This window comes from Nicotiana sylvestris, chromosome 8 (genome assembly GCF_000393655.2).
Source record: "Nicotiana sylvestris chromosome 8, ASM39365v2, whole genome shotgun sequence".
In the NCBI taxonomy this organism is placed as follows: Eukaryota; Viridiplantae; Streptophyta; class Magnoliopsida; order Solanales; family Solanaceae; genus Nicotiana; species Nicotiana sylvestris.
The window spans coordinates 114,602,657-114,630,004 of NC_091064.1; the positions used below are offsets into that span (position 1 = coordinate 114,602,657).

Genomic DNA, 27,348 nt, shown 5'->3' on the forward strand with positions numbered 1-27,348 from the left:
ACCGATTTGGGCCAAACAAATTGTAAAGAAACGACAAAAATCGAGAATAACTGGGTCAATCGGAGGATTAAAACCTAAAGTGAAGGGGTAAGTATAAACAGAAGAATACCCACTTCTAAAAGAGGAAATTATTTGATTTGGGGAAGGAATTGACATTCAGAGACTATCCTTCCAGTTACAATCTCTTCTTATGGTGGGGATTGTAAGCTTGGTTACTATTGTTGGGTAAGTATCGGCTTTTTCTAAATTTGTAATTTGTTTTTGAAGAGACGTTTTGTCACTTTCAAAAGACAAATCGCTGGGAACTATATCATCAACTGAGGGTTCTTGAGAAGAATCAAGAATTTCCCTACTTTTAGAAGAAGGGGCTTTTGGGATAGAACTCCTTGAAGAAGAACCAGAGGAGCCGCCTCGCGTAGATTCTAACCCTGTTCGAAGCCTACCTCCTCCGCCTCTTCTGTGTCTAACAGGGGCGTTGGGGAATTGATCTAGAATTGGAACTTTTTTACGGTTAGGGTTTGAAGAAGACATTGTTAAGAAGGAAGTATGTGCTGAAGATTTGTGAAGAAGACAAAGGAAGAAAAAGTTATGTGTAAAATGGGAACCGTCAACTTTAGAAGTGTAATGATGAAAAGCCTATAATAAAGGCAGCTATCACTTCGTAAATAGTGAGAATGAATAAGTCTCGAAAAAGGGTATGAATAGCGGAATCAATTAGAAAATGACACATGGGCAGAACATTAAATGGAAAAGACTGCTGAGGCGTTAATACTGTCATGAGCATTAATTGTGACAAAAATTCCTTTTACATGAAGATCCACTTCCCAATTATTTAATTGATAAAAAAATGGAAAGTGGGGGGACTATCTGTATTGGGAAAAAACTGAGTTTATATTAAAGATGATGTGGCATGACACGTGGATTAGTTAAATGGTCAAAGCACAGCAATTGACTAAGAGGCACGGATGGAGACAGCCACGGGAAGAAGAATTTAAATAGGCACGAGACGACGTATAGATACGAGTCTCGTACCAATTTAAATTATTTACAGCCAACGGATTAGAAGGCATTGAAGGCAAAGATCTGATGACAGAAAGGAGTCCAAATTCATTATTAAATACTTGATACGTTACAAAATTGGTATTTAATAGGAATGATTGTATAACGGCTTATTTAATGTCATTTATTACTCATGATTATATCATTAAAGCTGAGGCTTCATTCCTTTACCTAGAATTATCTATAAAAGGAAGAAGTATCATCATTTGTAAGGACACAGAATACTATTGAGAATTTATTGAAATACACATCTATTTGCTTTTTTACCATCATTCTCAAAAGTATTTTATTTTTGTCTCCTGATTATCAGTAACCCGAATTTCTTTTTAGCTTTGACCAAAGACTCAAATTTTTGGTTAAACAGAAACAATTTCTTTTTATTTTTGATTTATGGTTGTATAGATGTGTCCCATTTATCAATTATTGAATTAGGATGCTTTAAGTTGTCGTAGGCATCGTAGAAACTTATATGATACAAATTACAACTGAATTTACCTATGATTTTCTCACTCTGGATCGGATTAACGTTGCTTGGTTTTTTTATTGTGATTTTGCTCAAGTATATCTGTATTTGGTACATGGTTTAGGTTATTTTGGGAGCAGCGGATGATTGTGAATTGGAGTTCATGAACAGGTTTTTCCACGCATGACTATGTACTGCCTTTGATCATTGTATGAAAATTATATTGTACTTGGTTTAGTTACTCGCATCCATTATTAACCTGTGAAGTCATCTCTGTTGGATATATAGGAGAACCCTTGAGATCAGCGGCGGAGCCAGAATTTTTATTAAGGGGAGTCAAAATATATAAAAACAAACTAATCAAGAAGTCAAGGGGTGTCATTATATAGTATATATACATATTTTTTAAAAAAATTACCGAGTTAAACAGTGTAAATTTCCGACCAAAGCTGACACCCTTTGGGTACATGTGGCTCCGCCACTGCTTGAGATATGCACTTGTTCAGTATCATTTCGAATCAAGAAATGATCAGAAGACGGTCGATCCAGGTACCTTCCATTTCATTGTTTCAGGATTACATATATAGAAATTAAATCAGAACCGTTAAAGACAAAACAAATTCCAAGTATTGTTTTGGGGTGATAACTAACAATATCACTTTAAAAACTATCAAGTACAAATTATTTCTTAGAAGATGTTTTTCAACAAGCATTTCTGAAAAGTTTCTTCAGAAAAGTTTGCAAGAAACTATTCAAATACTAATAAACGATAGTGCATGACAAGATGTTTTAAATTCTTGAAAAGGAAAGAGAGATGAAAATAATATAGTAATAGTTTTTGGTTCCATATAGCTGTTCTCATGCCACGAAATGAGCTCGATGTTTCAACCCTGCAGGAGCATTATTGTAAACTTTATCATCTATACTTTTTCAATATTCCATTTGGATAACAACAGATAAATTTAAGGTCAAAAGAGTTCTTTATTATTAATCATAGATATCAAATTAATTAATACTTGCACATCTATTGGTAATGTTGCAGATCAACAAAATATAATAAGTTTGGTTTTTGGACATATTTCAGTACATGAGCAAAATATATAACCATTACGAAGACTTTTATATATATCATTGTGCATGTATAATAGGATATTTTTATCTATAATATATGCAAAAGACAGAAGTCCAAATATTTCAAGTTAGATTCTTCTTTACTCAAATGGATTAAATGACTTGGTAACATGTGTAGTGACTACTGTCGCTGTTTGGCTTATATGGACGAAGTTGAAAAGCTAGAAGCTGGAAAATATTTGAAGGTTTATCATATTAAGATTTGCCAAAACAATAGATAATATTGATTCCGTTATCATTTTTCTGCATCTTAAATATTGACAAGAACAAATCACACCAAATTATTATTTTAGAATTCATCAAATTGCTCCTTGTGATTGTTTAACCAAAAATATGATTCTTTAGTCAAAGCTAAAGACAAATAGAAATTCGGGCTACTGATAATCAGGAGACAAAAAAGAAATAATAGACTTTTTGAGAATGACAAATAAGCAGTAAATAGGTTTGTATTCCAATGTAATGTTGATGATATCCTCTGTCCTTACAAATGACGAGACCTCCTCCTTTTATAGTTGATTCTAAGTAAAGGAGTAATACCTTAGTCTTAATGAGACAATTATGAGCAATAAATGACATTAAATAAGACGTTACACAATCATTCCTATTTAATACCAATTCTCTAACGTATTGGGTATTTAATATTGAATTTGGACTCCTTTTCGTCATCATATCCATGTCTTCAATGCCTTCTGATCTCTTGGCTTTAAATGACCTAAATAGGTACGAAGCTTGTATTATTCGAATTGCCTCTCGTGCCTATTTAGCTTTCCTTTCCCCGTATCTGTTGTCACTCGTGCCTCTTAACTGATCATCATGTTTTGACCATTTGATCAGTCCTCGTGTCATGCCACGTCACCTTCAATGTAAATTCAGTTTTTTCCCAATACAGATAGTCCCCCCACTTTCCATTTATTTATCAATTAAATATCTGGGAAGTGGATCTTCATAAAAAGGGAATGTTTGCCGTAATTAATACTATGACAGTACTAACGCTTCAATTGTCCCCTCTAATTAATGTTTTGCATACGTGTCACCTTTTGATTGGTTCTGCAATTCTGTGCCCTTTTTTCAAGGCTTCTTCATTCCCACTATTCACGAAGTGATAGTTGCCTTTATTATAGGCTTTCCATCATTACACTTCTAAGTTTGACGGTTGTCATTATAAACATATTTAACACAATGCCCCCGTAAGACATAGGAGAGGCAGAGGAGGTAGGCTTCGGAGCTTGAGCCTAGGATCCACTCGTGGTGGTTCATCTGGTTCTGCTTCTTCTTCTTCTGGTATTAGGAGTTCTATCCCAAAGACCCCCTCTTCTAAAGGTAAAGAACTTTCTGAACCTACTCAGGAACCTTTAGTTGAAGAAATCGTACCCAATGATTTATCTTTTGGGAATGATAGAAGATCTCTCCAAGAACAAGTTAAAAATTTAGAAAAAGCTGACACCTATCCTTCTTTAATAACTGAACTTGTGATTCCCACTGTTAGGAAAGATTGTAATTGGAGAGATAATCTTCGTATGATGATTCCTGCCCCAAACCAGAGAATTTCTTCTTTCAGAATTGGATTCTCTTTCGTTTATACTTATCCCTTTACTTTGGGATTTAATCCTGCCATTGACCCAGTTATACTTGAATTTTGCCGCTTTTTCAAAATTTGCTTAGCATAAGTAGGTCCTCTTGTTTGGAGAGATGTGGCTTGCTTAAGGTATTTGTCTACCAAAGCCAATGTTAATTTTACCTTTTCCCATCTTGTTCACCTATACCACCCCAAATTATTCCGCATGGAGTTTTTACCTTGACTGCAAGAAGCAAGAAGGTTTTGGTAAACCCCGAAGATGACAAGGATCGAGGGTGGTATTGTCGTTACGTTGATGTACGTACGGTGGATTTGTTGGGTGAAACAAACATTCCCTTCCCTGAGAAGTGGAATTTTGCACGTAAGTTTTTCTTTTTCTTACCGTATCTATTTTTTAAGAATTTTGATTTCTTTTCTAATCTCGTCTCTTTTTGGCTTTTTGTAGCAACCATGGGAGATGTGGAACACGTTACTAACTTTCGTGGTTGGGTAGATTCAATTTTGAAGATTGCGCCTATGGAGGCGAGAACTTGGAAATCAATTTCTCTTTTGAATGGTTGGAAAGTGAAGACTCATGGTATGTATTTCCTTATGCTTTGCCGTGTATTAAATTCTTTCTTATTTTAATTCTTTATCCCTCTTTTTATCAGGATTTGGTATCAGGGGTATGACAGCTGAGGTAGTCGTTGCCATTCGAGCGTCTTCAACCGCTTCACTTGATTTGGAAAAGACTCGGGTCACGCTACCAAAAAGAAAAGTTGTAGAAGAAAGTTCTGAGAATGAGGAAGAAGAGAATACCTCTTTGATAGCTAGGCCAAGAGCCAGGAGACGCGTCATTGATGGGGATGAAGTTGAAGATACTCCTGCTCGAGCCTCTGTCTCCGAGCCTGTTCAAATCCTTTCTGATGAGGATACAACTCCAAGAGGCTCTAGTGAATCAATTCGACGTCTCTTTGTTAGTGGTTTTGAGAGTGGAGAGTTTGGACCAGTTCTTGATGAAACTCCCCTCTCTTCTTCTATTCCCATTTCTTCTATTCCTTCTATTCCTTTGACAACCACGAGTATTTCTTTGCCTATTTTATCGACTCCTGTTTCCTTACCTGTTTTGGTTCCCATATCTGCTCCTACTGTCCCTGCTTTGACTCCCACAGCTCCCATTGTTTTTACCTCTTCTACTACTCCTCCTTCCATTGTTCCCCCTCCCTCTGTTCAGCATACAGAGGCGGGTTCTAGCAGCAGAGGCATGGCTATGAGAAGTGTTACTCTTGAAGTTCCTGCCAATCATAGCCTTTTGAGAAAGACTGGTGGAGCTAATGTTTGGCTCGAGCCTCTAATCGGAGATATTGAGAAGAAGAAGATGGAGAGCCACAGTTGCTTGACTTTGATGAATGACATAGTTTATTTTACCTTGAAGGTACTTCTCTTTTAACTTACAAGTTTTTTTTATATCTCTCTATATTCTCACATTTGATGACTTTCCCTTGTAGGCTAATCTTATTGGTACTGAGTTAATTGGAAGAATCTCCACTCTAGAGAAGAAGGATCGAGAGTCTGCGAAGGCTATCTCTGAGGCTAGGAGAATAGCCAAGGAAACCCAGCTTGAGGCAGCAAACTGGAAGGAGCAGTTTGAGAATGCTCAGGGGACCATAGAGGAGTTGCAAGAAAGTAGAAACCACCTGGAGCAGCAAAAGCGTGGTTTGACTTCTGAGCTAGCAATTGCCAAGGCTTCTTCAAGCCAATTTGAAAAAGATAAAGAGCTTTTGGAGTGTTCATTTTCAGAACAATTATCAAAGGCCAGTGAAGAAATCAGAGAGCTTAAGGCACTTGTGGAGAAGAAAGAAGAATATGCAGGGGAGTTAGTGCAAAGCTTGACTCAATCTCAGATTGACTTAAGGATCTCCTCTAACGAGATACGTGCTTTGAAGAGTTCCCATGCCTCCCTTGAAGCTTCCCTTGACTCCCACTTAGTTGAACACCAGATATTGAAGAACGATCTTGCTATGTGGGAAAGGGAGTATGGACTTCTTGAGGAGAACTTCAACATAGAGGTAAATTGGGCTTTTCTAAAATCTCGCCGTGATGCTTTGATGGAAGCTACTCAAGAAAACTTTGAATTGCAATCTGAATTAGCCAAAGTCTTAGACACTATTGAAAAAAGCCAACAACCAGTTGATACTCCTTCTCCTGCACTTGGAACTCCTGGGGCAGAAGAGCTTTTAAATGAAGAAGTGGCTATTGCGGCAATTGGAGTTGCAATTCCGGCTCCCGAGGGTGAAACTTCTATGACACAGTCCATGGAAGCTGAAGCTCCCGTGACTCTTGCTTCCCTCGGTGATTTTAACACTCCAGGCCCAGTTGAAACCGCTCCTATTGTTGCTCCTTCAGAAGTTGTTACCGTGCCTGTAGCTGCCCCTGAAAATGAGATTGCAGCTTCTGATGTTCCAACCCCTTCAGTGACTAGTTGAATGTATTTCAAACTTTACTGTTTTCTTTAATTAATTGGTGGTGTTATCCCTTGGCAACTTTAAGAGATCTTTTGATGAAGTCCTCAGTTATCATAATGAGGCATTTGTAAAAAACAAATATTTTGCTGACTAAGTTTGTACTTAGTCTTTTATATTAAGAAGTTTTATCGGTACTTCTGTATATTCTATTCTTGCCTATTTATCTAGGACTTATAGAATAACTTAGCATTTTTATCCTTTGAAAATGCTTTATGATTCTTCTCATGGATTATCAATATGAGGCTTATAAAAGAGGGCCCTTTTATTTTATCGACACTAAATGAAGAAGACGTCTCAACTTCATAATGGTGTTATAATACGATGAAAGAAATAGGAATACACATGTTTTGTATGAAATAACTTTGACAAATTTTTATTCATGAACTTTAACAAGTTTTTTGACTATTACATGTATTAAAATACATCTATAACTTTCTCGTAACTGTTTTTCTTGTAACAGATTTTTACATAATATAAAATAAACAAGATTTTTCTTCATAACTTGTTTTAGTACATAGTCATGACCCTATCTTTATATATTAGGAAGGGTTTGAGAGGTGACTTCGTTTATGAGTTTGAGAGATGACTCTGTTGTTCTCATGGTTCTCATGGGAAAAACATTATGATGAATGTCTTGTGTTTGTTGAACACGATGATGAATGTTGAAGACTTCGTAACTTTTTCTCAACACTTGTCTCTTTGTGGTCGACTTTTGTTCGATATTCGTATCTGTTTTTCTACACATATCTGTGTATAATGTGTAGTCACCCAAGTGTTTGAGCGGTTAAGTATGAAGCCTCGAGCACTTGTTTATTTCTTTCAATTTGGTCCTTTTCCTGAAACAAAAAAATATACGGGACTCGGAGGTGCGATTATAGATAAAGAGTGCCTAACTCGTGTGTATTTCTATCAGATTAATTGTAACCCTGGGCTGAGAATTTTAGAATACTCCATTTTGCCTTGCAGGTCGTGACTCATCATTTGGCACGAGTTAGGGTTTTTGCCTAGCATCTAAAATCGTTAGTAAAACTTTAATAATTCAAAAGGAAATTTTTAACATGGCGATACCTGACCGTGGGTACTTTCTCAGAAGTAATATCTCTTTAAATGGACGGCATTCCAATGTGAGGGTAAAACTTTGTTGTCCATTGTCTCCAACTCGTATGCTCCTTTTCCCGCAATGTCACGAACTCTGTATGGTCCTTCTCGCGTTGGACTTAGCTTTCCTGAATTAGCAGCCTTTGCAGATTGGAACACCTTTTTAAGCACGAAGTCCCCAATTTTGAAAAATCTGAGGCGTGCTTTCCTATTGTAATATCGTTCAATTACTTGCTTTTGTGCTGTCATTCTTATCAATGCAGCTTCTCTTCTTCCTTCAAGCAAATCAAGGTTGACTCGCATCTCTTCATCATTAGATTCCTCCGTTGCCTGAACGTACCGTGTGCTCGGTTCACCTATTTCAACTGGAGTTAAGGCTTCCACACCATAAACCATTGAAAATGGTGTTTCTCCAGTGCTTGTATAAGCCCATAGTACTCCAGGTAATATCTCAGGCCAATTACCTTTTGAATCCTATAACCTCTTCTTCAAATTGTTGACAATGACTTTGTTTGTGGATTCCGCTTGTCCATTACCCACTTGATGGTATGGCGTAGATGTTATCCTTTTAATCTACCAACTTTGAAGAAATTCTGTGATTTGAGCTCCTATGAATTGTGGTCCATTGTCACACACGATCTCCTTTGATTCTCCAAAGCGGCATATTATATTTCGCCATATGAAGTCTTTAACTTCCTTCTCTCGTACCTGTTTAAATGCTCCTGCTTCTACCCATTTAGTGAAATAATCTGTGAGTACAAGTAGAAACTTTACCTGACCTTTTGCTTGTGGAAGTGGACCTACGATATCCATTCCCCATTTCATAAAGGGCCACGGGGCTATAACAGGGTGTAGCAACTCAGCTGGTCTGTGCATATTATTGCCGTATCTTTGACATTTATCACATTTGGATACGAAACTGTTTGCCTCTTCTTCCATCTTAGGCCAATAATATCCTGCTCGAATCAATGTTCTTACCAGTGACCTTCCCCCTGCGTGATTTCCACAATGTATTTCGTGCACTTCCCTCATCACATATTCTGTTTGAGAGGATCTGAGACACCTTGCTAGTGGTCCACCGAACATCTTTCGATAAAGATTTCCTTGATATAAACAATATCAAACGGCTTTTTTGCGAAGCGCATGAGCCTTCCCTGTGTCATTAGACACGGTTCCGTGCTGTAAAAAAGCAATAATTTCGTTTCTCCAATCCCATGTTAAATGATTAAAATTTACCTCATTCTTATCAGGTTCGAGAACGGAATGAAATAAATGTATGACTAAAGCATTTGCGTCATTTGCTACATCAGCTGCAGATGTGAGATTAGCTAAAGCATCTGCCTCCACATTCTCATCTCTTGGGATCTGCATTACCTTCCAAGTTTGGAATTGCTTTATTAGTTCCCGTACCTTTTCGAGATATTCTTGCATTCGAGTTTCCCTGGCTGTATAAGTCCCCAGCATTTGATTGACCACGAGTTGAGAATCACTCTTGATTATAATTTGTGTTATGCCGAGTTCGCTTGCCAATTCTAAACCTGCAATTACAGCCTCGTACTCTGCTTCATTGTTAGTTATAGAATGACATTTTATAGCTTGCCTAATAGTTTCACCTGTAGGTGGTATGAGATATACCCAGACCTGCTCCTTTTACATTAGATGAACCATCAGTGAATAAAATCCAAGTCCCCAGGTTTGCACCATTAAAAACTTGTAATTCTTTTTCTGCTTCTAAATGCATCCCCTGGCTAAAATCATCTACGAAATCGGCTAATACTTGAGATTTTATAGCAGTTCTAGATTGATAAATGATTTCGTATTCACTTAATTCTATAGCCCATTTTGCTAACCTCCCTGACAATTCATGTTTATGCAAAATGTTTCGAAGCGGAAAAGCAGTAACTACAACAATGGGATGTCATTGAAAATAAGGTCTTAATTTTCTAGATGTCATGATCAAAGCTAATGCTAACTTTTCTAGCTGTGGGTATCGTGTTTCAACATCTAGTAAGGTCTTACTTACATAATAAATAGGAGATTGTTTACTTTGGTCCTCACGGACTAAAACAGCACTTACCGCAACTTCAGACACAGCCAGATAGATGAGAAGCTTTTCTCCCACCTTTGGTTTTGCCAATAACGGTGGTTTTGACAAATAAGCTTTCAAATTTCTAAGGGCTTGTTGACAATCTTCATTCCATTCAAAATGATCTTGCTTTTTGAGTGCAGAGAAAAACTTAAAACACTTTTCTGAAGATTTGGAAATAAATCACCCCAAAGCTGCAATTCTTCCCGTTAATCTTTGAACTTCCTTTTTATTAGTAAGGATATCAGGGATTTCTTCTATTGCTTTGATCTGAGAAGGATTTACCTCAATACCACGGTTAGAAACAAGAAAACCCAAAAACTTACCTGATGCAACTCCAAATGCACATTTTTCTGGGTTGAGTTTCATATTAAATTTTCGCAAAATTTCAAATGTAACAGATAGATGAGAAATATGATCATGAAACTGCTGGGTTTTGACGAGCATATCGTCTATATATACCTCCATTGTCTTTCCTAAATGTTCTTGGAACATTTTGGTGACCAACCTTTGATAGGTTGCCCCAGCATTTTTGAGACCAAAGGGCATTACTTTATAACAGTAAGTCCTCCTGTCTGTGATGAAATAAGTTTTTTCTTCATCACTAGGGTCCATTTTAATTTGGTTGTACCCTGAATATGCATCTAAAAAACTTAAAAGTTCATGTCCTGCAGTTGCATCAATTAATTGATCTATATGTGGTAAAGGAAAAGAATCTTTTGGACAAGCTTTATTAAGATCTGTATAATCTACACAGACTCGCCACTTACCATTTTTCTTAGGTACAACAACTGTGTTGGCTAACCAATTAGGGTACTTTACCTCGCGGATTGACCCAATTTTTAATAGCTTTTGGACCTCATCTTGAATCATCTGGTTTTTGAAAGCCCCTTGCTTTCTTTTCTTTTGCTTTATTGGTGTAAAGGATGGGTCTTCGTTTAATTTGTGAGTCATCACATCCGGTGGTATCCCTGTCATGTCAGCATGGGACCAAGTAAAACAGTCCACGTTAGATTTTAGAAATTCAATTAACATACCTCGCTTGTTTGAGTTTAAATTAGCTCCAACATAAACTTTCTGTTCAGGCCATTGCTCAAATAATATCATAGCCTCGAGTTCTTCGATGGTTGTTTTGATATTTTCATTCTCCTCAAGTTCTTGAATTGTATCAGGTCTCGAGTCTAAATCTATTTTCTCTCGCTCAGTTGAGGTTTGATTGCTGACACCTTCAACTGTTTCCTGTAATTGCTATTTTTCTTTGTTTACGGTGCTCATATCTGTTACAGCGTTGATACTCCTCGCTGTTTGCTGATCCCCTCGAATTTGACAAATCCCCCACGGTGATGGAAATTTAATAACTTGATGTAGAGTTGATGGAACAGCATCCATATCATGGATCCAAGGCCTCCCCGTGATCATATTGTAGGCCATTTCCATATCAACTACCTGAAATTTAGTTTCTTTAACAACACCTGCAACAAAAGTTGTTAGAATTACCTCTCCTTTTGTTACCACACTTGAATTGTTGAAGCCTGATAAGGTATGCGCCTTGGGTATCATTTTGTCTTCAGCTTGCATTTCACGTAATACCCTTAGTAGTATAATATTTACAGAACTCCCTGGATCAATCAAAACTCGTTTTACATTAGTATCATGTACAAGTAAAGATATTACCAGTGCGTCATTATGTGGGGTTATCACTCCTTCGGTATTTGCATCATCGAATGAAATACTTTCATTTTCTAAAACCTGTCGTACCCATTTCCCATGTGTAATTGTTACTTTAGAAACCTTGTTGGAAGCTGTGTAGGTTATGCCGTGAATATCTTCTCCCCCACTTATCACATTCACTGTTCTCTTAGGTGAAGGAGGCTTTGGTGGCTCTTGCCTATTTTTCATATAGGCTTGTTTATCTTTTTCACTAAATAACTCAGTGAGGTACCCTTGCTTCAATAGATGATCCACTTCACTCTGCAAGAATCTACATTCTGAAGTTTTGTGCCCGTGATCATTGTGGAATTTGCACCAATGATCTGGATTGCGTCTATTTGGATTTGACCGCATCTCTTTTGGCCATCGTACCTTATCTCCCATGCTTCTCAAAACAGCCACGAGCTCGGAGGTAGTGACATTAAAGTTATATCTGTCGAACCTTGCCTTTAAACTTCTGTCATCATCTCGTGACTCTTGTCTGTTCCGATCATTTCTGAATCTTGATGAAGAACCAGATTCCCTGTTCCTCGATTTTTGATCATATTGCTGGCTATCTTGTTTTGACCGTGAGTCTTTTCCTGTAGGTCCCATATATGGATCGTACCTGTTTTTACCTGATCTTTTTTCGGTTTCTGATCTTCTGGAACCGCCCCTTTCTTCCTGATGAAGCTTAGGTACGGTATCTTCTTCAATTCGCAGCTTTGTACTGTACCTGTTGTAAACATCATTCCACGTGGTTGCAGGGAATTCTCAAAGGCTTTCTTTGAGTCTTCTCGTGGCTTCAGAACTTTTGTCATTTAAATTACTTGCAAAAGCTATTGCAGCCTAGTTGTCAGGTACACGGGGTAGAGTCATTCTTTCACGCTGGAATCTATCAACAAAGTCTCTGAGCAACTCTGAATCCCCTTATTTGATTTTGAAAATATCTTCCATTCTTTTCTCAACCTTTTGAGCTCCCGAGTGTGCTTTAATAAAAGAATCTGCAAGCTCAGCAAAAGAATTTATAGAATTTTCAGATAAAAGAGAATACCAGGTTAATGCACCCTTGGTGAGTGTTTCTCCAAATTTCTTGACCAGTACTGATTCAATTTCTTGTTTGGTCAAGTCGTTGCCTTTCACGCCTGTTGTAAATGCAGTCACGTGGTCACGTGGGTCTGTAGTACCATCATATTTCGGGATGTCAGGCATTTTGAACTTTTTCGGAATTGGAAGGGGAGCAGCACTTGGCTTCCAAGGTTGTTGTGAGTATTTGTCCATGTCTACTCCTTTTATTACAGGCGGAACTCCAGGGATTTGCTCAATACGCTCATTTTGTTCCTTAATCTGTTTCTGCAAGGTTAGTACTAAATTTTGCAAATAGGAATTACTTGAATTACCTGGTCCCCCTTCCTGTGGTTCACTGGTGGTTCCTCCATTTCCAGAATTAACAAGACCAGAACGAGGATTCTCCAATGTATTATTATTAGGAGTTGGTATGGGTGGTGCAGCAGACAATCGACTAACTAGAGCCTGAAGAGCTTTGCCGACCTGTGCATCAATTAGCTTTTGTAAAGCTTCATTTGCACCTCCTTCAAAATGTTCAGATTGTTCTTGTTGATCAGCACGGGATTCAGGAGCAGGAGTGCCTTCACGAGATTGACGTGGTGAATCTGGAGGGGAGGGAACCACGTCAATGTTCGGTAGGTCTCCTTGATTTTGATGGATTTGATTTTCATGGTTTCCCAATGTGTTATCACTGTTATTGTTGTTGTTGTTGTTGTTTGACATGTTGATAAAGACGAATAAAACGTAGCTTCAAAGAAAAGATTATCAGTTTCCCGGTAACGAAACCAATTTGTTTAACCAAAAATATGATTCTTTGGTCAAAGCTAAAGACAAATAGAAATTCGGGCTACTGATAATCAGGAGACAAAAAAGAAATAATAGACTTTTTGAGAATGACAAATAAACAGTAAATAGGTTTGTATTCCAATGTAATGTTGATGATATCCTTTGTCCTTACAAATGACGAGACCTCCTCCTTTTATAGTTGATTCTAAGTAAATGAGTAATACCTTAGTCTTAATGAGACAATTATGAGCAATAAATGACATTAAATAAGACGTTACACAATCATTCATATTTAATACCAATTCTCTAACGTATTGGGTATTTAATATTGAATTTGGACTCCTTTTCGTCATCATATCCATGTCTTCAATGCCTTCTGATCTCTTGGCTTTAAATGACCTAAATAGGTACGAAGCTTGTATTATTCGAATTGCCTCTCGTGCCTATTTAGCTTTCTTTTCCCTGTATCTGTTGTCACTCGTGCCTCTTAACTGATCATCATATTTTGACCATTTGACCAGTCCTCGTGTCATGCCACGTCACCTTCAATGGAAATTCAATTTTTCCCAATACAGTGATAGCAAACCACAATATGCAACAACCACCTATAGTGCTCAAGAGTCCTTCAGTAAATACAGAAAATTTGTTCTCTTGCGATCAACGGTTGGCATTCAGTAAAATCATGAGTACAAATACAGAAAAGGAGAAGTCTTCTCCATGGTGGAGCTTAATTTGTTTGCTCTCTAATTAAAGTTGTATAATTTTTATACTGCATACTCAAATTGTACTAGCCAGGGGGATCCACCAACTTTCTGAAAAAATAAGTGGGAGTTACTGAGCCAAGAAACCTTAAAAGGAATTTTGAGATCTTTGTAAAAATCTTTAGAGATCAAAGAAATTCACGAATCAAGACAAAGAGGGCATTTTTATAGATATTTTCAAATGCTTCTTTCACTTGTAAAACATTCACCAATGCATTTTTATCATCTTTATATGCGGAACGGGCTTAGGATTCTCACCAAGAGTTCAAAAGCAACAAAAACAAGTAGTATTTCGATATACAACATATAATATGTCTGGGAAAATTAAAATTTAAAAAGTGAGAGTGATAAAAATAAGATATTTTTGTGTCGTGATAAAGAAATTTTGAGAAAAATTAACCCGGTGTCGGATTTTAAAGCACGCTATCTCAGCAAGTTATGGTGATTGTCAGGATTTTGCCACAAATATTGACGTATCGTTAATTTTTTTTAGCATTATGGATGCTTTAAAATTTTGGCGATTGTCGGATTACTTCAAAAATTTAGCCCGAAACTATTTTTTTAAGACTTGTAATTTTTTTATTTAAAAATATATTAAATTTGAACTCATAATTTCAAAAGTAGATTGATTTCATTAAGTTTAGATATTTGATCCGCTTTCGTGTATACATACAATGATATATTTTGTTTTTTGAAATGCAGACTTATCATATTAACAACAAAGATTTCGAAAGAGAGAATTCAATTGAATCTTTTGGGCACGTTACTATCACTAGTTGGGGACAAAATTTAATTGGAAAAATTGCATCAAAATTGTTTGGGCCTGCGTTTATTAAGTGGATCTTTCGGTATCTTTCTAAAATAATTAGAAAGCAGACTTTTGCATTGTGATTCATCAAAAGGGCAGGTTAATGCAATTTATATATACATTGTTACAAACAAATACATAAAGTTAACCCAAAATGACAGAGAAAGTAAACGAGTAAAAAAAAAAAAAAGGAAGACTAGAGCTACTGGGGTCAGTGTCACCCGTTTCCTCTTACACAGTTCTATTTAACGACGTCGTTTTATCTCCAGATACTCAAATTTTCTCTTAAACCCTACTCCCATTCCGAACAAAACAATGGCTCTCTTCAGAGCTCGAATTGCTTCTTCTTCTCTTCTCAGCAATGTCATCCACCGCTCTTTCTCTATCAGTAAACTTCTCTATATTCATTTTCATCTCTCTCTAAATCAATACAAAAACTCTACAATTTAACCTTTTTTTTTTCTTTTTTTTATTACAATTGACAGGTCCATTTGAAGCATTGGCGTCCAAAATGAAACCGTCAAAGGAGCTGGAATCTATGATGAGCCAATTCAGTCTAGACATCAGTTCCCAAATAGGAAGTTGCATGCCATTAGGCATGATGCGAATCGGAACCCTGATTCACAACATCGAGATCCGACCCGGACAAGGCGGCAAGTTAGTTCGCTCCGCCGGCACGTCCGCCAAAATCCTGACCGAACCCAGCGCTTCTACTAAATACTGCGAAGTGAAGTTGCCGTCGGGGGTGAAGAAATTGATCGACGTTAAATGTAGGGCTACTATAGGGCAAGTATCGAACCCGGAACACGGGACGAAGAAGTTGAGGAAGGCGGGACATGCCAGGTGGCTAGGACGGAGACCGACAGTTAGGGGTGTGGCGATGAACCCGGTGGATCATCCACATGGGGGTGGTGAAGGGAGGAGTAAGAGTAGTGGAAGTCATGGCAGGGTTTCGTTGACTCCTTGGGGTAAACCTACTAAATCTGGGTATAAAACTGGGCCTCTTAAGAGAAAAAAGTAGGTCTTTTTGGGTAATTTGACGGATATTTGTTTGTTTAAGATTATTATGTTTTTCGGATGAAGTTTATGGAGAGATAATAATATTAGAAAATCAAGTTTGGATCTTGTTTATCAAAGAGCCGGATTCATGATTTGAGCATTATGGGTTCTAGTTCATAATTCTACCTCAACTTGTTTGATTTACTGGGTTGGAACTATATTATTTTTACTTATTTAGTGCATTTTTAACACATACAGGGTCTGAGCCTAAGTAGGTTAGATGATTGCATTTTTTAAGACTCTAAAGTAGGTTAGATGATTGTATTTCATTTGCTTTATGTTTTCTTTCTCCATGCCAATATTATAGTATAGTTCTTCTTTTCTTAAATGTGGAGGATAACTTGGATATTATTGATTCTTGCTCTGCATTGTGGAAGCAAAGGTATGGTGATCTTTTTCCCTATTATGTCTGTTCTATTTTAGGCATGCGCGCAGGAATGTATTGTTAATTCTAATGTTGCTTTTGCCTTTCCATAGCCTCTGATAATGGAGTTTTTGTGTAAGTTGCATGCTTATTGTTTCCAATATAATTTTGAGTTTCCTGAGTAGTGTTTGAGTTGATGATGGGACAATCTGTCATATCATATTTCTACTTTTCGTGCAATACTCGAGTTTTGTTGTTTCTCTAAGTTTTTCTTGGTATAGTCTTTCCTCGTCTTCTCGTATTTCCTTGATATTTTACATAAATTACTTTTTTGCTTCCATTCCTCAACTAGATTGGGTGATTGAGCCGTACCTGTTGTTTCTGCTGTTGTATTTTTTGCTTCCATCAAGATGATCTTGCTTAGAAAGTCGAGGCTTTCTCACATGCTGTATTGTGGTATTGAGGAGTAGAATTTTTTTAGCTTTTGGAGGTGCAACGATTTACCTCATGAAGTCATAATAAATGGCTAATTCAATACAAAGTCTCTTATGCTTGATAACATGCTATTTGTTTTCTTGGACCTTAGAGATATTATTTTCGTATCTGTGTTGTTTTGTGTTTTTCCATTATGTCAAGAGAAAAATCATATGGCATACAAGTGTGTGAATAAAATTTGACTCTTTGATATCTGAAATTTAGATAAGTGGGTAATGAACATGATAGAACTTAGAAGAGCTGAGAGGGGTATTGACTCTTGGAACGCCATCAAGATATTTGATATGCTAGTCAATTAAAGAATATGGTTTTGCATGTGTGTTGTTTGCTTGATATGTTTACATAAATGAATTTCTTCTCACTGGAACCACTCTTTTACATAGTATAAGATGTATCCCGGGGGGGGGGGGGGGGTAAACTTAACATTTGTCTCTTCTTCTTGTCACATTTGAGTTTGATAGAGCGTCTCTAGCTATAACTTTTAGTTCCAAGTTAACTATGAGTTCATGGACAACCGCAGGCTGTTGTTCTTGCCGTATAGTGCCTTTCTTTTGATTAGTATTATGGCTTGTTACGATTAGTCCATGTGCAGACATGATTAGTGCTAAATAAATTATGCATACTTGCGATAAGATTGATGAATAAGGTACCTATGGTGAAGCCTAGTGGTTAATGAAGTTAGTGTAAACCAGGGTTCAAATCCCTATCAGAGACGGTAAACATTAGGTGATTACTTCCCATTTGTCTTAGCCTAAGCCTTGGTAGGTAGAGTTGCTCGATACCTGTGCTTGGTGGGAGGTAGCAGGTCTAGAAGAAAAACAATGCTGGGGGAAGATCAACCGTACCTATCAGAATAAATATTGAGTCATTGAACTGTGATCTACTTTCCTCAAATTCAAGTTGACATTTTAAAGTTAAGGGAGGATTTGATCAACATTTGGTGTGCAAGGTCAAGATGTAGATCGAAGGCCCAAGAGCTTTACCGAAAATTCTGAACATTTAGTGACTGCCCCAGTTGATTCTATTGGATATGATATTTACTCCAGATGAAAATATTCTCTTTTCTTTAGTTGTAACTTGTAACAGGCCATCGAACTGTCTAATTAACTTGCTAAGCTTGAGGCTAAGTGCTATATGGACGTATTGGTGTACTATATCAAGAGACTGGAGTTCTTAGTGCACTGTCTCATTTAGAAATGATAATATGAAGAATGTACCTTGTATAGTTACTCGGAGGAAGGTGTATGAGCAGTCATTTTTCAGTTTAAAGAGGATTAAGATACTAACTGTCTGTGCATCTGCATTGTAATACAATACTTCTTTGAGTATTTGTTTTCCTCCTATCCTCTATTTTCTGCTAATCTTTTCAAAATGTTTGCATTTTTTCAATATCCAAATTTTCCAGTGCTTCAAAGCTGCTCACCTCTTGCAAGTTGCAGGAGGTTCTGTTTCCACTCAATTTTTTCTTTTTCAAATTTCTGCGTGGAGTTCTTCAAACTTGTTCATGAAACATTGCAGTGCAGCCTGTTCAAACAGAACACAAGCACTTATAACATAAAATTCCATAATGATCTTAAGGTATTCTTATTTTCTGAAATGACAAGGATAGATTTCTCACATCTGCTATTGTGACGCCCTATGTCTAACATTTTCTTGAAAGCAACAGTGCGTAATCTAACATTTGAACTCTTAGAGTAAATTATCTGCTTATATATATGTACATCTAATTTTGAAGGATTACAAGGGGAAAATAGATGTAATCCATGTTCGTGAATGAGAATTTCTTTTGTATATTTTTTTGGCAAGGTGGGAGAGGTTGTTGGTTTCATCACAAATGTGGGGATAGCTACATGCTTTCCATGTTCTGCTAAATTTTGTTAGCTGAAAAACTAAGCAAATGACTCTTAGCAACTGTAAAGAAGAGCGAAAAGTTGGCCTTTTTCTTTTTCCAGTTCTGTATGGAGGTACAGAGAAGCGAGCACATATATTGAGTTGAAGTCGGGGAAAGGGCTTATTTTTTAAAAGGAATTTTTACATTCCTATGCCACATAGGAAACCTTATTACCCATACGTTTTTTACTCCTTAATTAAAGGAATCTGTATATCCTATTATCCCCTTCTCTCTCCTAACCCTTCAGCATCACCCACGTTTTACCCATACCCACGTTCTTTTTACCATTTTCCATCTTCTGAAACCAAATTCTCCCTCTAAATTCACAGAAAATTGAAGAAACCCTTCAACAAAATTGGTTCCCCATTTTACTCCAGTTGAAGTTCATCAATGAAGAACAACAAAGCTTCGAAACAAAGTCCTAAAAAATCAGCAGTAGCTGATATACCCTCATTTGATTTGGGTGTTTTATCACCAAAATCACCCAAAAAGCAAGGCAAATCTCCACATGCAATTGCAGAGACTACTCATAGTTCCTCTCTCCGACAAATCAGAGCCGAGATGAGAACCAAACAAAAACATGATATAGATGTTGGAGAAACTTCTACACTAGGCAAACAAGTCAAACGAAAAGGAAAAGAGCTTTTGGTAGATGACGACTTTGTAGAAGAGGTCCCTAATCTTCGAACAAGAAAGAAAGCAAAGGTGTCTCCTGGTTCGAAAAATCCAAAAATGAAGAAACATTCAAAAAAAATACCCTAAAATTGTTCGCAACCAATCATTGGTGAAGGTAAACATTTATTAGTTTCGTTTCTAATTTTTTTAGTTTGGTTTATGATGGTAAAATCTATGTTATACGTATTTTAGACAAGTGTAGAGTAATTGTTTTAATTTTGAAGATTATTTGTAGTTGTGATGTTCTGCCTATATAGTTGTAGATATTTTGTAGTTTTTTGTAGTAATATTGTTAGGTAACTTGTACTATTTGAAGCAGAATTGTAGTTATCTTTTGTTGCTGTCTTTTTGTAGAAAATGCTTTAAATTGTAGATATTATGTAATCATTTGTAGTTATGTTGTAGATAAAATTTAGATGAATGTATCCTTTTTATGCATTTTATTAATGTGAAATAATTTATTATTTGTGCAGAATAGACACTTTTTTGCCCCACATAATGTTGATTATGGGGTGCTTAGCTTCCACACTTTGTGTGATCCTAGCATTCTTAGCCAGATTAAAGAGCTTCTATCCTCAAATGGGTTGAAGCTTTTCAAAAAGACGTGTTTTGGATACTTACTGTCTCTTCCCACCATATGCATGCAAAACCAAGCCATTCATCTTCTGATGAAGTATGAATTGACCAAATCCAATACATCATATTTTTCTGTACAGTTAAAGGGTGAAACATTAAATTTTGGATTGAGTGAGTTTGCATTAATTACTGGTCTAAGATGTGTTACCCAGGTTACTGATTTTGGTTATACTCCCACTTATGTAACAAATTAAGAGTGGAGAAGTCTTATTTGAAACAGATAGTAACCACTAGATCCTAGGTAAATGATGAGGATGCAGTGAAATTGTGCATCCTTTATCTTTTAGAATTTTTCATTTGTCCTTCGAACAAAGATCATATTTCTTTTGTAGATCACTTTAGGTTCTATTTGGTAGAATATGGGCAGTATGAGTCATACCCATGGGGTATTAAATCTTTCATCCAGATGATGGAATCTGTTAGACACAGACTAAATCCGTATGTACATTCTTATCTCATACGGGGATGCTCAGTAGCATTGCAAGTATGGCTTTATGAGTGTTGCTCTACTGTCAGCACTGATCTAGCTACGAGGTGTTCTAACTCAATACCTCGTATACTAAGATGGTCAGCTAGTAAGGGCAAATTTGGTTAGCTGCCTTTGAAGAGAAGATGATAAAGCCTGAGTGGATAAAGGTAAAGTTTCTTTTTTTATGATTATATATTTACCTTCAAAATATCTACAATTATTCTATATTTTCTGCCTTGATAACTAATTTATTTTTTCTCATTCAGTTTACCAACATATGTGAATCTGGAGAAGAGATTGCAGTGCTGATTTTGCCCGACAAAATTGAGTACAAAGTTCAAAAAGATGAGCAAACATCTGAGGTTCCCAATGCCGATCCTCCTACGTTGGAACCCAAACAAACAGATGGAGAAGAGGACAAGGAGTCTATTGCTAAGAAGATCAGAAAATTAGAAAAAGGAATTGAGCAGGTAATACATATAAACTACAATATATCTACAATATATTTACATTTTATAAACTGTCTACAAAATATCTACAAATTTGTAAATTCTGATATATATCTATATATAATTGCATATGTTTTTGAATGTATGTTAGGACATATTATGAAGTTAACAACTTAGTATATTGTAACTTGTAGGTTAATGGAAAGCTTGAAGATTTTAGGAAGGTTGTCTTTGTAGAACTTGATAGCCTTCGAGGGTTTATAAATGAGTCTGTGCAGACTGTTTTGCAAATGATAAACAGTAGAAATGTGCAAGATGATGCAAAGGTAAGATCTGACTTTTATTTTATAGCAAAACAATTTAGACATATGAAAAAATATATACAAACTAACTTAAGACATTCAGTTTGCTGGCAGTTCAACAAAAAATAATGACCAACAAAAAGACTTGAACAATCAGCATTTTCAGTTCAATATTGGGGAACAAGTGCAAGCCAGCACCAGCAAAAGAGGTATCTACAAAATACCTACAAAGTATCTACAATTTGTGTCAGTGTATATACAACATATCTACACTTATCCATAAATTATCTACAATTTTGATACATATGCTACAACTTTCGAGCCATCATTATCCAGTATTATTTACCATTTTTAATTATAAAACAGAGCATGTTGACGGTGCAGTTGGTCAAAAAAATCTTCCAACACATGGTGATTTATATACACATTTTTAAGTTGCAGCTGATGAAGACAAAGCAGGTTTCAGACTGTCATTCAGAGATATTTTCTTATTGTTTATAAATTTTAACATTCTTGTTAAGTAAGATATGAATTGTGTTACAGTGATGGAAGATATCAATGCACAGTCCCCAATTCACGGAGTGACAGTAGCAGCTCAGACAGAACAGGTCATTGAGGAACACGACAATGAAGGTGCATATGCACAGTATGCAGATCTAGGTGATTCAGAAGGATCAAGAGTTGAGAAGAAGGGGGTCACACTAGATGATTTTGAGTTGCCTGACAACTTATCCCAGTTGGTTAAGTTTGGCGAGCCCATACAAGATGATGCAACACCTATGCATCTGGGGAAAACAAGGCATCCGGGAAAGCATACTCGATCACCATTTATCCCTCTATACAGTTCTGGGGGCAGCAGCTCGGTTGGACCTAAAATTTTCTACCTCAAGCACCCTTTTACTACTGTTATTGGTGAAGATGTAGATTCGGAGGTTTTAGATAACTTCAACAAGTGGTTATACCACTGTAGCGACAAAGGTTCAAAGAGGTATGAATGCATAATTTGACACTTGCATTTCAGCATTTATCTTTTACATATCTAATTTAATCTACAATTGTTTTTTGACATTTATTTGTTGTTACAGGAGGAAGGCTCCGTTTTCCATAAAGGATAACCAAATTAAGCCTTGGTTAGACCTTGGAGTGAAAAAGGTTGATAAGAAAGAATGGTTCTTTTCCATGGCTCACCCCGGACAAGTCCTCAATGACTCGGTAAGTATCAAGGAGTCTATTCCCAAGATATGATTTGTAGATATTTTGTCTTCTGTTTGTAGTTTAATTGTAGTTATGTTATAGATATCTATAATATATGAAGATGACTTGTAGTATAAATTGTAGATATGATGTAGATATGATTGCAAATGTTGTCTTTCTTGTATTTAGTGTAATTGTATTTAGGTTTCAGATTATGTATCATATTTGAAGATTATTTATAGTATAAATTCTATATATATTTTGTGGACAGAATAGTTTGTTGCTGTATTTCCTGTTTGTAGTGTAATTGTAGTTATTTTGTAGTTTATGTAGAACATTACAAGATTAATTGTAGTACAAAATGTAAATATAATGTAGAGATGATTGTAGATGTTGTGTTACATGTTTGCCCAGTAACTATAGATAAATTGTAGTTATTTTTAGATGATTTGAAGTTGACTTTGTAGTTTAAATTGTAGAGCTGTTTTTAGACATCATTGTAGATTTTTTGTTTCTATTTTGTAGTAAAATGTAGTTATAATGTAGTTTTATGTAGATTATTTGAAGTTGACTTGCTGTTTATATGCCAACTATTTTTGGTTTCAGCACATTGAAGTTTTAATGTATTACTTGAGGAAAAAAGGCAAGTATGGCCCCAATAACAATACCAAATTTACCACAACGGATTATTTGATCAAGACCATGATAGAACAAATTTATGAAAAGTTCATAAATTCACCTCCACAAAAGAAGTATTCAGTTGTTAAATCCCAAGATGTTGTTGTAGAATATATTTTGGGGTATAGACTATTTGCCAATGTTGCATGGGATGAAGTTGACTATGTCATCATGCCCGTCAATATTGTAGAAAAATTCCATTGGGTGTTGGTCGTTTTCGACATTGCAGACATGCAGCTTTATGCGTATGATTCCATGGTCTCTTCATGGAACCATCAAGTTGTTGAATCCTGTGTCGAAAAGTTCTCTGTTATTATCCCTTTGTATTTGTCATGTACTGGTTTCTATGGGAAGCGTAAAGACATTAACTTTAAGAATACAAAGACATATAGCGAGAAACCTATTACCGAGCCTCTTAACATTCAGTGGATCGTTGGAGAGATTCCACAGCAAAAAGAAGGGTCACTGTAAAAAATCTATTCTCTCTTTCTATGCATTTAATTCTTTTTTTATTTCTAATCATTTGATAAATATTTAAAAAAAATTGTGTTCTGCAACGATTGTGGTGTATTTGTTGCTACCTTTGCGGAGTATGTTAGCCTTGGATATTTGTCAATTCCCGCAGAAGACCTTTCTGATATTGACCAACATCGTAGACACTATGGAGCGCTCCTATGGGACTATGCTACAAAGAAGCAGGAAGATGAGTCAATTAGTGAAAGTGGGGTTACAGGCATACTAGCAAGGAGGAAGGGTGCACCTGCATTGAATGAGAAAACAAGAGTCCAGAGAAAGAAGAAGTAGTGTCACGTATATGTAATTTAGTTGATGCTAGTTTATAGGAGAAGTATAGTACACAACTTTCTGAACAATTCATTTGTGTTTTTATTGTAGCAGACCTTTTGTTTTGTTAATTTCTATCCAGTGTAGTAGTTCACTTGAAAATAACTTGGTGGTCTTATCTTCAGCTGTTTAATATTTACAGCACTTGTTCTTCATTATCTTAAACGTAGTTATTATGTTGTTAGAATACAATTTATCTACAAAAAAACTTCAAATTATCTACAATCTGGAAACATTGAATGTTGAGATTGTATATAATTTTATAGTTGAATATGTGTATAATTTGTAGGGAATACCTCCAGTTGTATTTAATTTTTGTATATAACTGTCAGTTCAAGTTAAATTAATTTTTTTAACTTGTAGTTATATTGTAGATAATAAATATTAACTGCTATGAACAGAATGTCAAAAATGGAGGTAGATGCTTGACACAATACAGAAAAATATGTTAACAAACACAGAAACAAATTGAAATTAACTACATTATGATCTTTAAAAACTTAAACGATTACACACAAAATTCTATTAACTTGAACACACTAACAATTATTTTGAAATAATATTCTAACAACATGATATTTATTTCTTTTTGGGTGCATTCTTGCAAGCTCTTTTGTTATGCCCTTCACCTCCACAGTTGCCACATGACACCTTGTACTTCTTTGACTTTAGTTCATCATATGTTTTGTATCTTTCCTTTTGAGGTCTTCCTGGCTGTCTTTTCTCTCCCGTAGGTGGATTTACTACTTCATCAGATATATGTTGTGACACATTCCATTTGCTTTCATCAGGAAGGGGATTTACTGGTATTTCATACGTATGCAGTAGGCTCTCCTTTGTGTAATACGGAGAGCAATAATTTTCATAAGTTTCATTCCTGTGCCATAAAGCTGCCAAAGCATGCACACATGGAAGTTCATCAAGTTGGAACTGGTCACAGCTACATTTCTTGCTTTCAAGACACACAATGTACCGCTTCACACCATCTATCACAGTATGGATATGATCTATTGAAGCACTCACCTATAATTACATAACAAACAGAAAGAAAAGTATTTACAATCATAAAAATAGATTATCTACAATTTATCTACAACTTATTTACAATTTATCTACAAATTATCTATAATCTATAAATTAACTAAAATTTGTCTACAATTTATCTACAATATGGAAACACTGTATATTAAAATATTATTTTTCTGCTCCAAATAAATAGATCTTACCCTAAGTTTCTGAGATAATGTTATGTTGTTCTCCAATTCTTTGTTGAATTTGGACCCAAGGAATGTGAAAGTACCATTTGCCTTCAATAACTTCTCGTTCGTCCAACATTCAAGAAGTGTCCTCATATACTCTAATAGGTCAAATATTGGCAGCTCTCTTGTATCTTTTGTTATAGCATTCAACGACTCTGCAATGTTTGATGTCATAGTCCAAGTTCTATTCACCGTTGCATGTACTCTTGACCATCTATGATAGACAATATCATAGAGATATGATTTAACACGGGGGTCTATCTCTTCAATCTTCGACATCCTTTCATTAAACTCATCCAGAGCGTATGACCGTGTTGTAGAAAAGTACAATTCATTTAATTGTAGATGACCCTTCTTAAACTTTGCCCTTATATTTGTCCAAATATGCCACATGCAAGAGTAGTGTGGCACACCCGGATAGACAATTGATGTTGCCTTCAGGATACTCTCATTCCTATCTAAAACAACACACATTGAAGTTCTTTCACCATATTCTTGCTTGAATTGCTCAAAAAACCACTTCCACGATGCGTCGTTTTCCGAATCAACCACAGCATATACCAAAGGCAATATTGTACCTACATTATTAGTCAAAAAATAATTAACTGGCAGCTTTGAAAATGCATATAAAAACACAAATACATATAAACTACTATATCTACAAAGTGTCTACAATGTATCTATAATTTATAAAATGCCTACAAAGTAACTACAATTTTACATGCTGCATCCATTGTGCTTGCTGTCAGCATAATCCCCCTGTAGGCTGACGTTAAGAATGTCCCATCAACCACTACTACTGGTCTACAATATTCCCAACCACTTATTGATGTACAAAGAGCAACAAATGCATATAAGAAGCATTCATCTGCTGTCTTCTTCAATTTAACAACTGAACCAGGATACGTCTTCTCAAGAATATAAAAATATTTTGGTAATTTACTGTAGGAGTCAGCCGGACGACCTCTCAAAAACTTTAAAGCCTTTTCCTTTGCTCTAAATGCTTGCACGTAGCTTAGGTTCACTCCGTGTTGGGACAACATGTCAGTTTGTATGCCCTTTGGTGTGTAAACTGTCTTAGGATCACAATACTTTGGAATGACCATGCTACCAACTACAACTGCAGTATGTTTGCGCTGTATGAATGTATCGTCCATTAAGGTGCATGTGTGTTGTCGGTTGAAACTCCTGACCTTGAACATTGTAGAATCATTAATTGATGTTGCCTTGAAGTGTCAATTACAGTTTTCTCCAACGCATATAAGCTAGTAGCTACAAAAAAATACATTTATAATACAAGTTATCAATGTAGATGTAACAAAAGGACTGTTTTAACATAAAGTAACACATTATACAATATAACTACTTTTCATCTACAATGTTTGAAAAGCACATATCATAAGGAAAATACTGTTTATAATGATCTTTTCACCATTAATATATTCATACCTTCTGTGGCTAGATCTTTTAACCCTGAATTGGTACTTGTGCATGATAGAATAGTGCTTCATTGCAGTTGCAATTGTTCGTTTGTCTTGATACACTTGTCCTTCTTCGATAACACTTTGTGTACCTTCAGTTATTATTTCACTTTGATATTCCTCTATGACGGGAGAGGCTGGCATATCAAGTAACTTTATTGTCTCAGACGAACCTGCATGAAAATAAAGATAACAGTATCATTACAATTTTGTAGAATCTTTGTAGATAAATTGTAAATGAGAGAAAATTTTGTAGTCAACATTTTTTTTCACGTAGATTGTAGTTTAATTGTAGTATAAATGTAGTAATTATGTAGACACCCTTACAAATAATACTGCTTTATACATACTTAACTGATTTGTAGTATATTTGTAGAATTCTGTAGGAAATTTGTAGATGAAGAGAAAAGTTTTGTAGTCAATATTTTAGAAACATAGATTATAGTTTAATTGTAGTATAAATGTAGTAATTTTGTAGATAATCATAAAAACAATATTGCTTTATACATCCTAAAACTGATGTG

General features: G+C 35.9%; 3 protein-coding genes across 3 annotated transcripts; 2 read left to right on the forward strand and 1 right to left on the reverse strand.

Annotated features, from left to right (window-relative positions):
- The first annotated feature begins 15,267 nt into the window (after positions 1-15,267).
- LOC104223593 (large ribosomal subunit protein uL2my, C-terminal part) lies at positions 15,268-16,165 on the forward strand. Its single transcript, XM_009775050.2, has 2 exons — positions 15,268-15,417; positions 15,515-16,165. The coding sequence occupies exons 1-2, from the start codon at positions 15,345-15,347 to the stop codon at positions 16,048-16,050; spliced, it is 609 nt and encodes a 202-aa protein (XP_009773352.1). The 5' UTR covers positions 15,268-15,344; the 3' UTR covers positions 16,051-16,165.
- Positions 16,166-19,013: 2,848 nt separating this feature from the next.
- Positions 19,014-21,652, forward strand: LOC104223592 (uncharacterized). Its single transcript, XM_009775049.2, has 5 exons — positions 19,014-19,628; positions 20,556-20,785; positions 20,885-21,088; positions 21,262-21,393; positions 21,473-21,652. Exons 2-5 carry the CDS (start codon positions 20,762-20,764, stop codon positions 21,650-21,652), a joined length of 540 nt encoding a protein of 179 aa, XP_009773351.2. The 5' UTR covers positions 19,014-19,628; positions 20,556-20,761.
- Positions 21,653-24,663: 3,011 nt separating this feature from the next.
- LOC104223594 (uncharacterized) lies at positions 24,664-26,500 on the reverse strand. Its single transcript, XM_009775051.1, has 3 exons — positions 26,065-26,500; positions 25,311-25,921; positions 24,664-25,107 (listed from the first exon to the last, which is right to left on the reverse strand). The coding sequence occupies exons 1-3, from the start codon at positions 26,498-26,500 to the stop codon at positions 24,664-24,666; spliced, it is 1,491 nt and encodes a 496-aa protein (XP_009773353.1).
- Between the last annotated feature and the right edge of the window lie 848 nt (positions 26,501-27,348).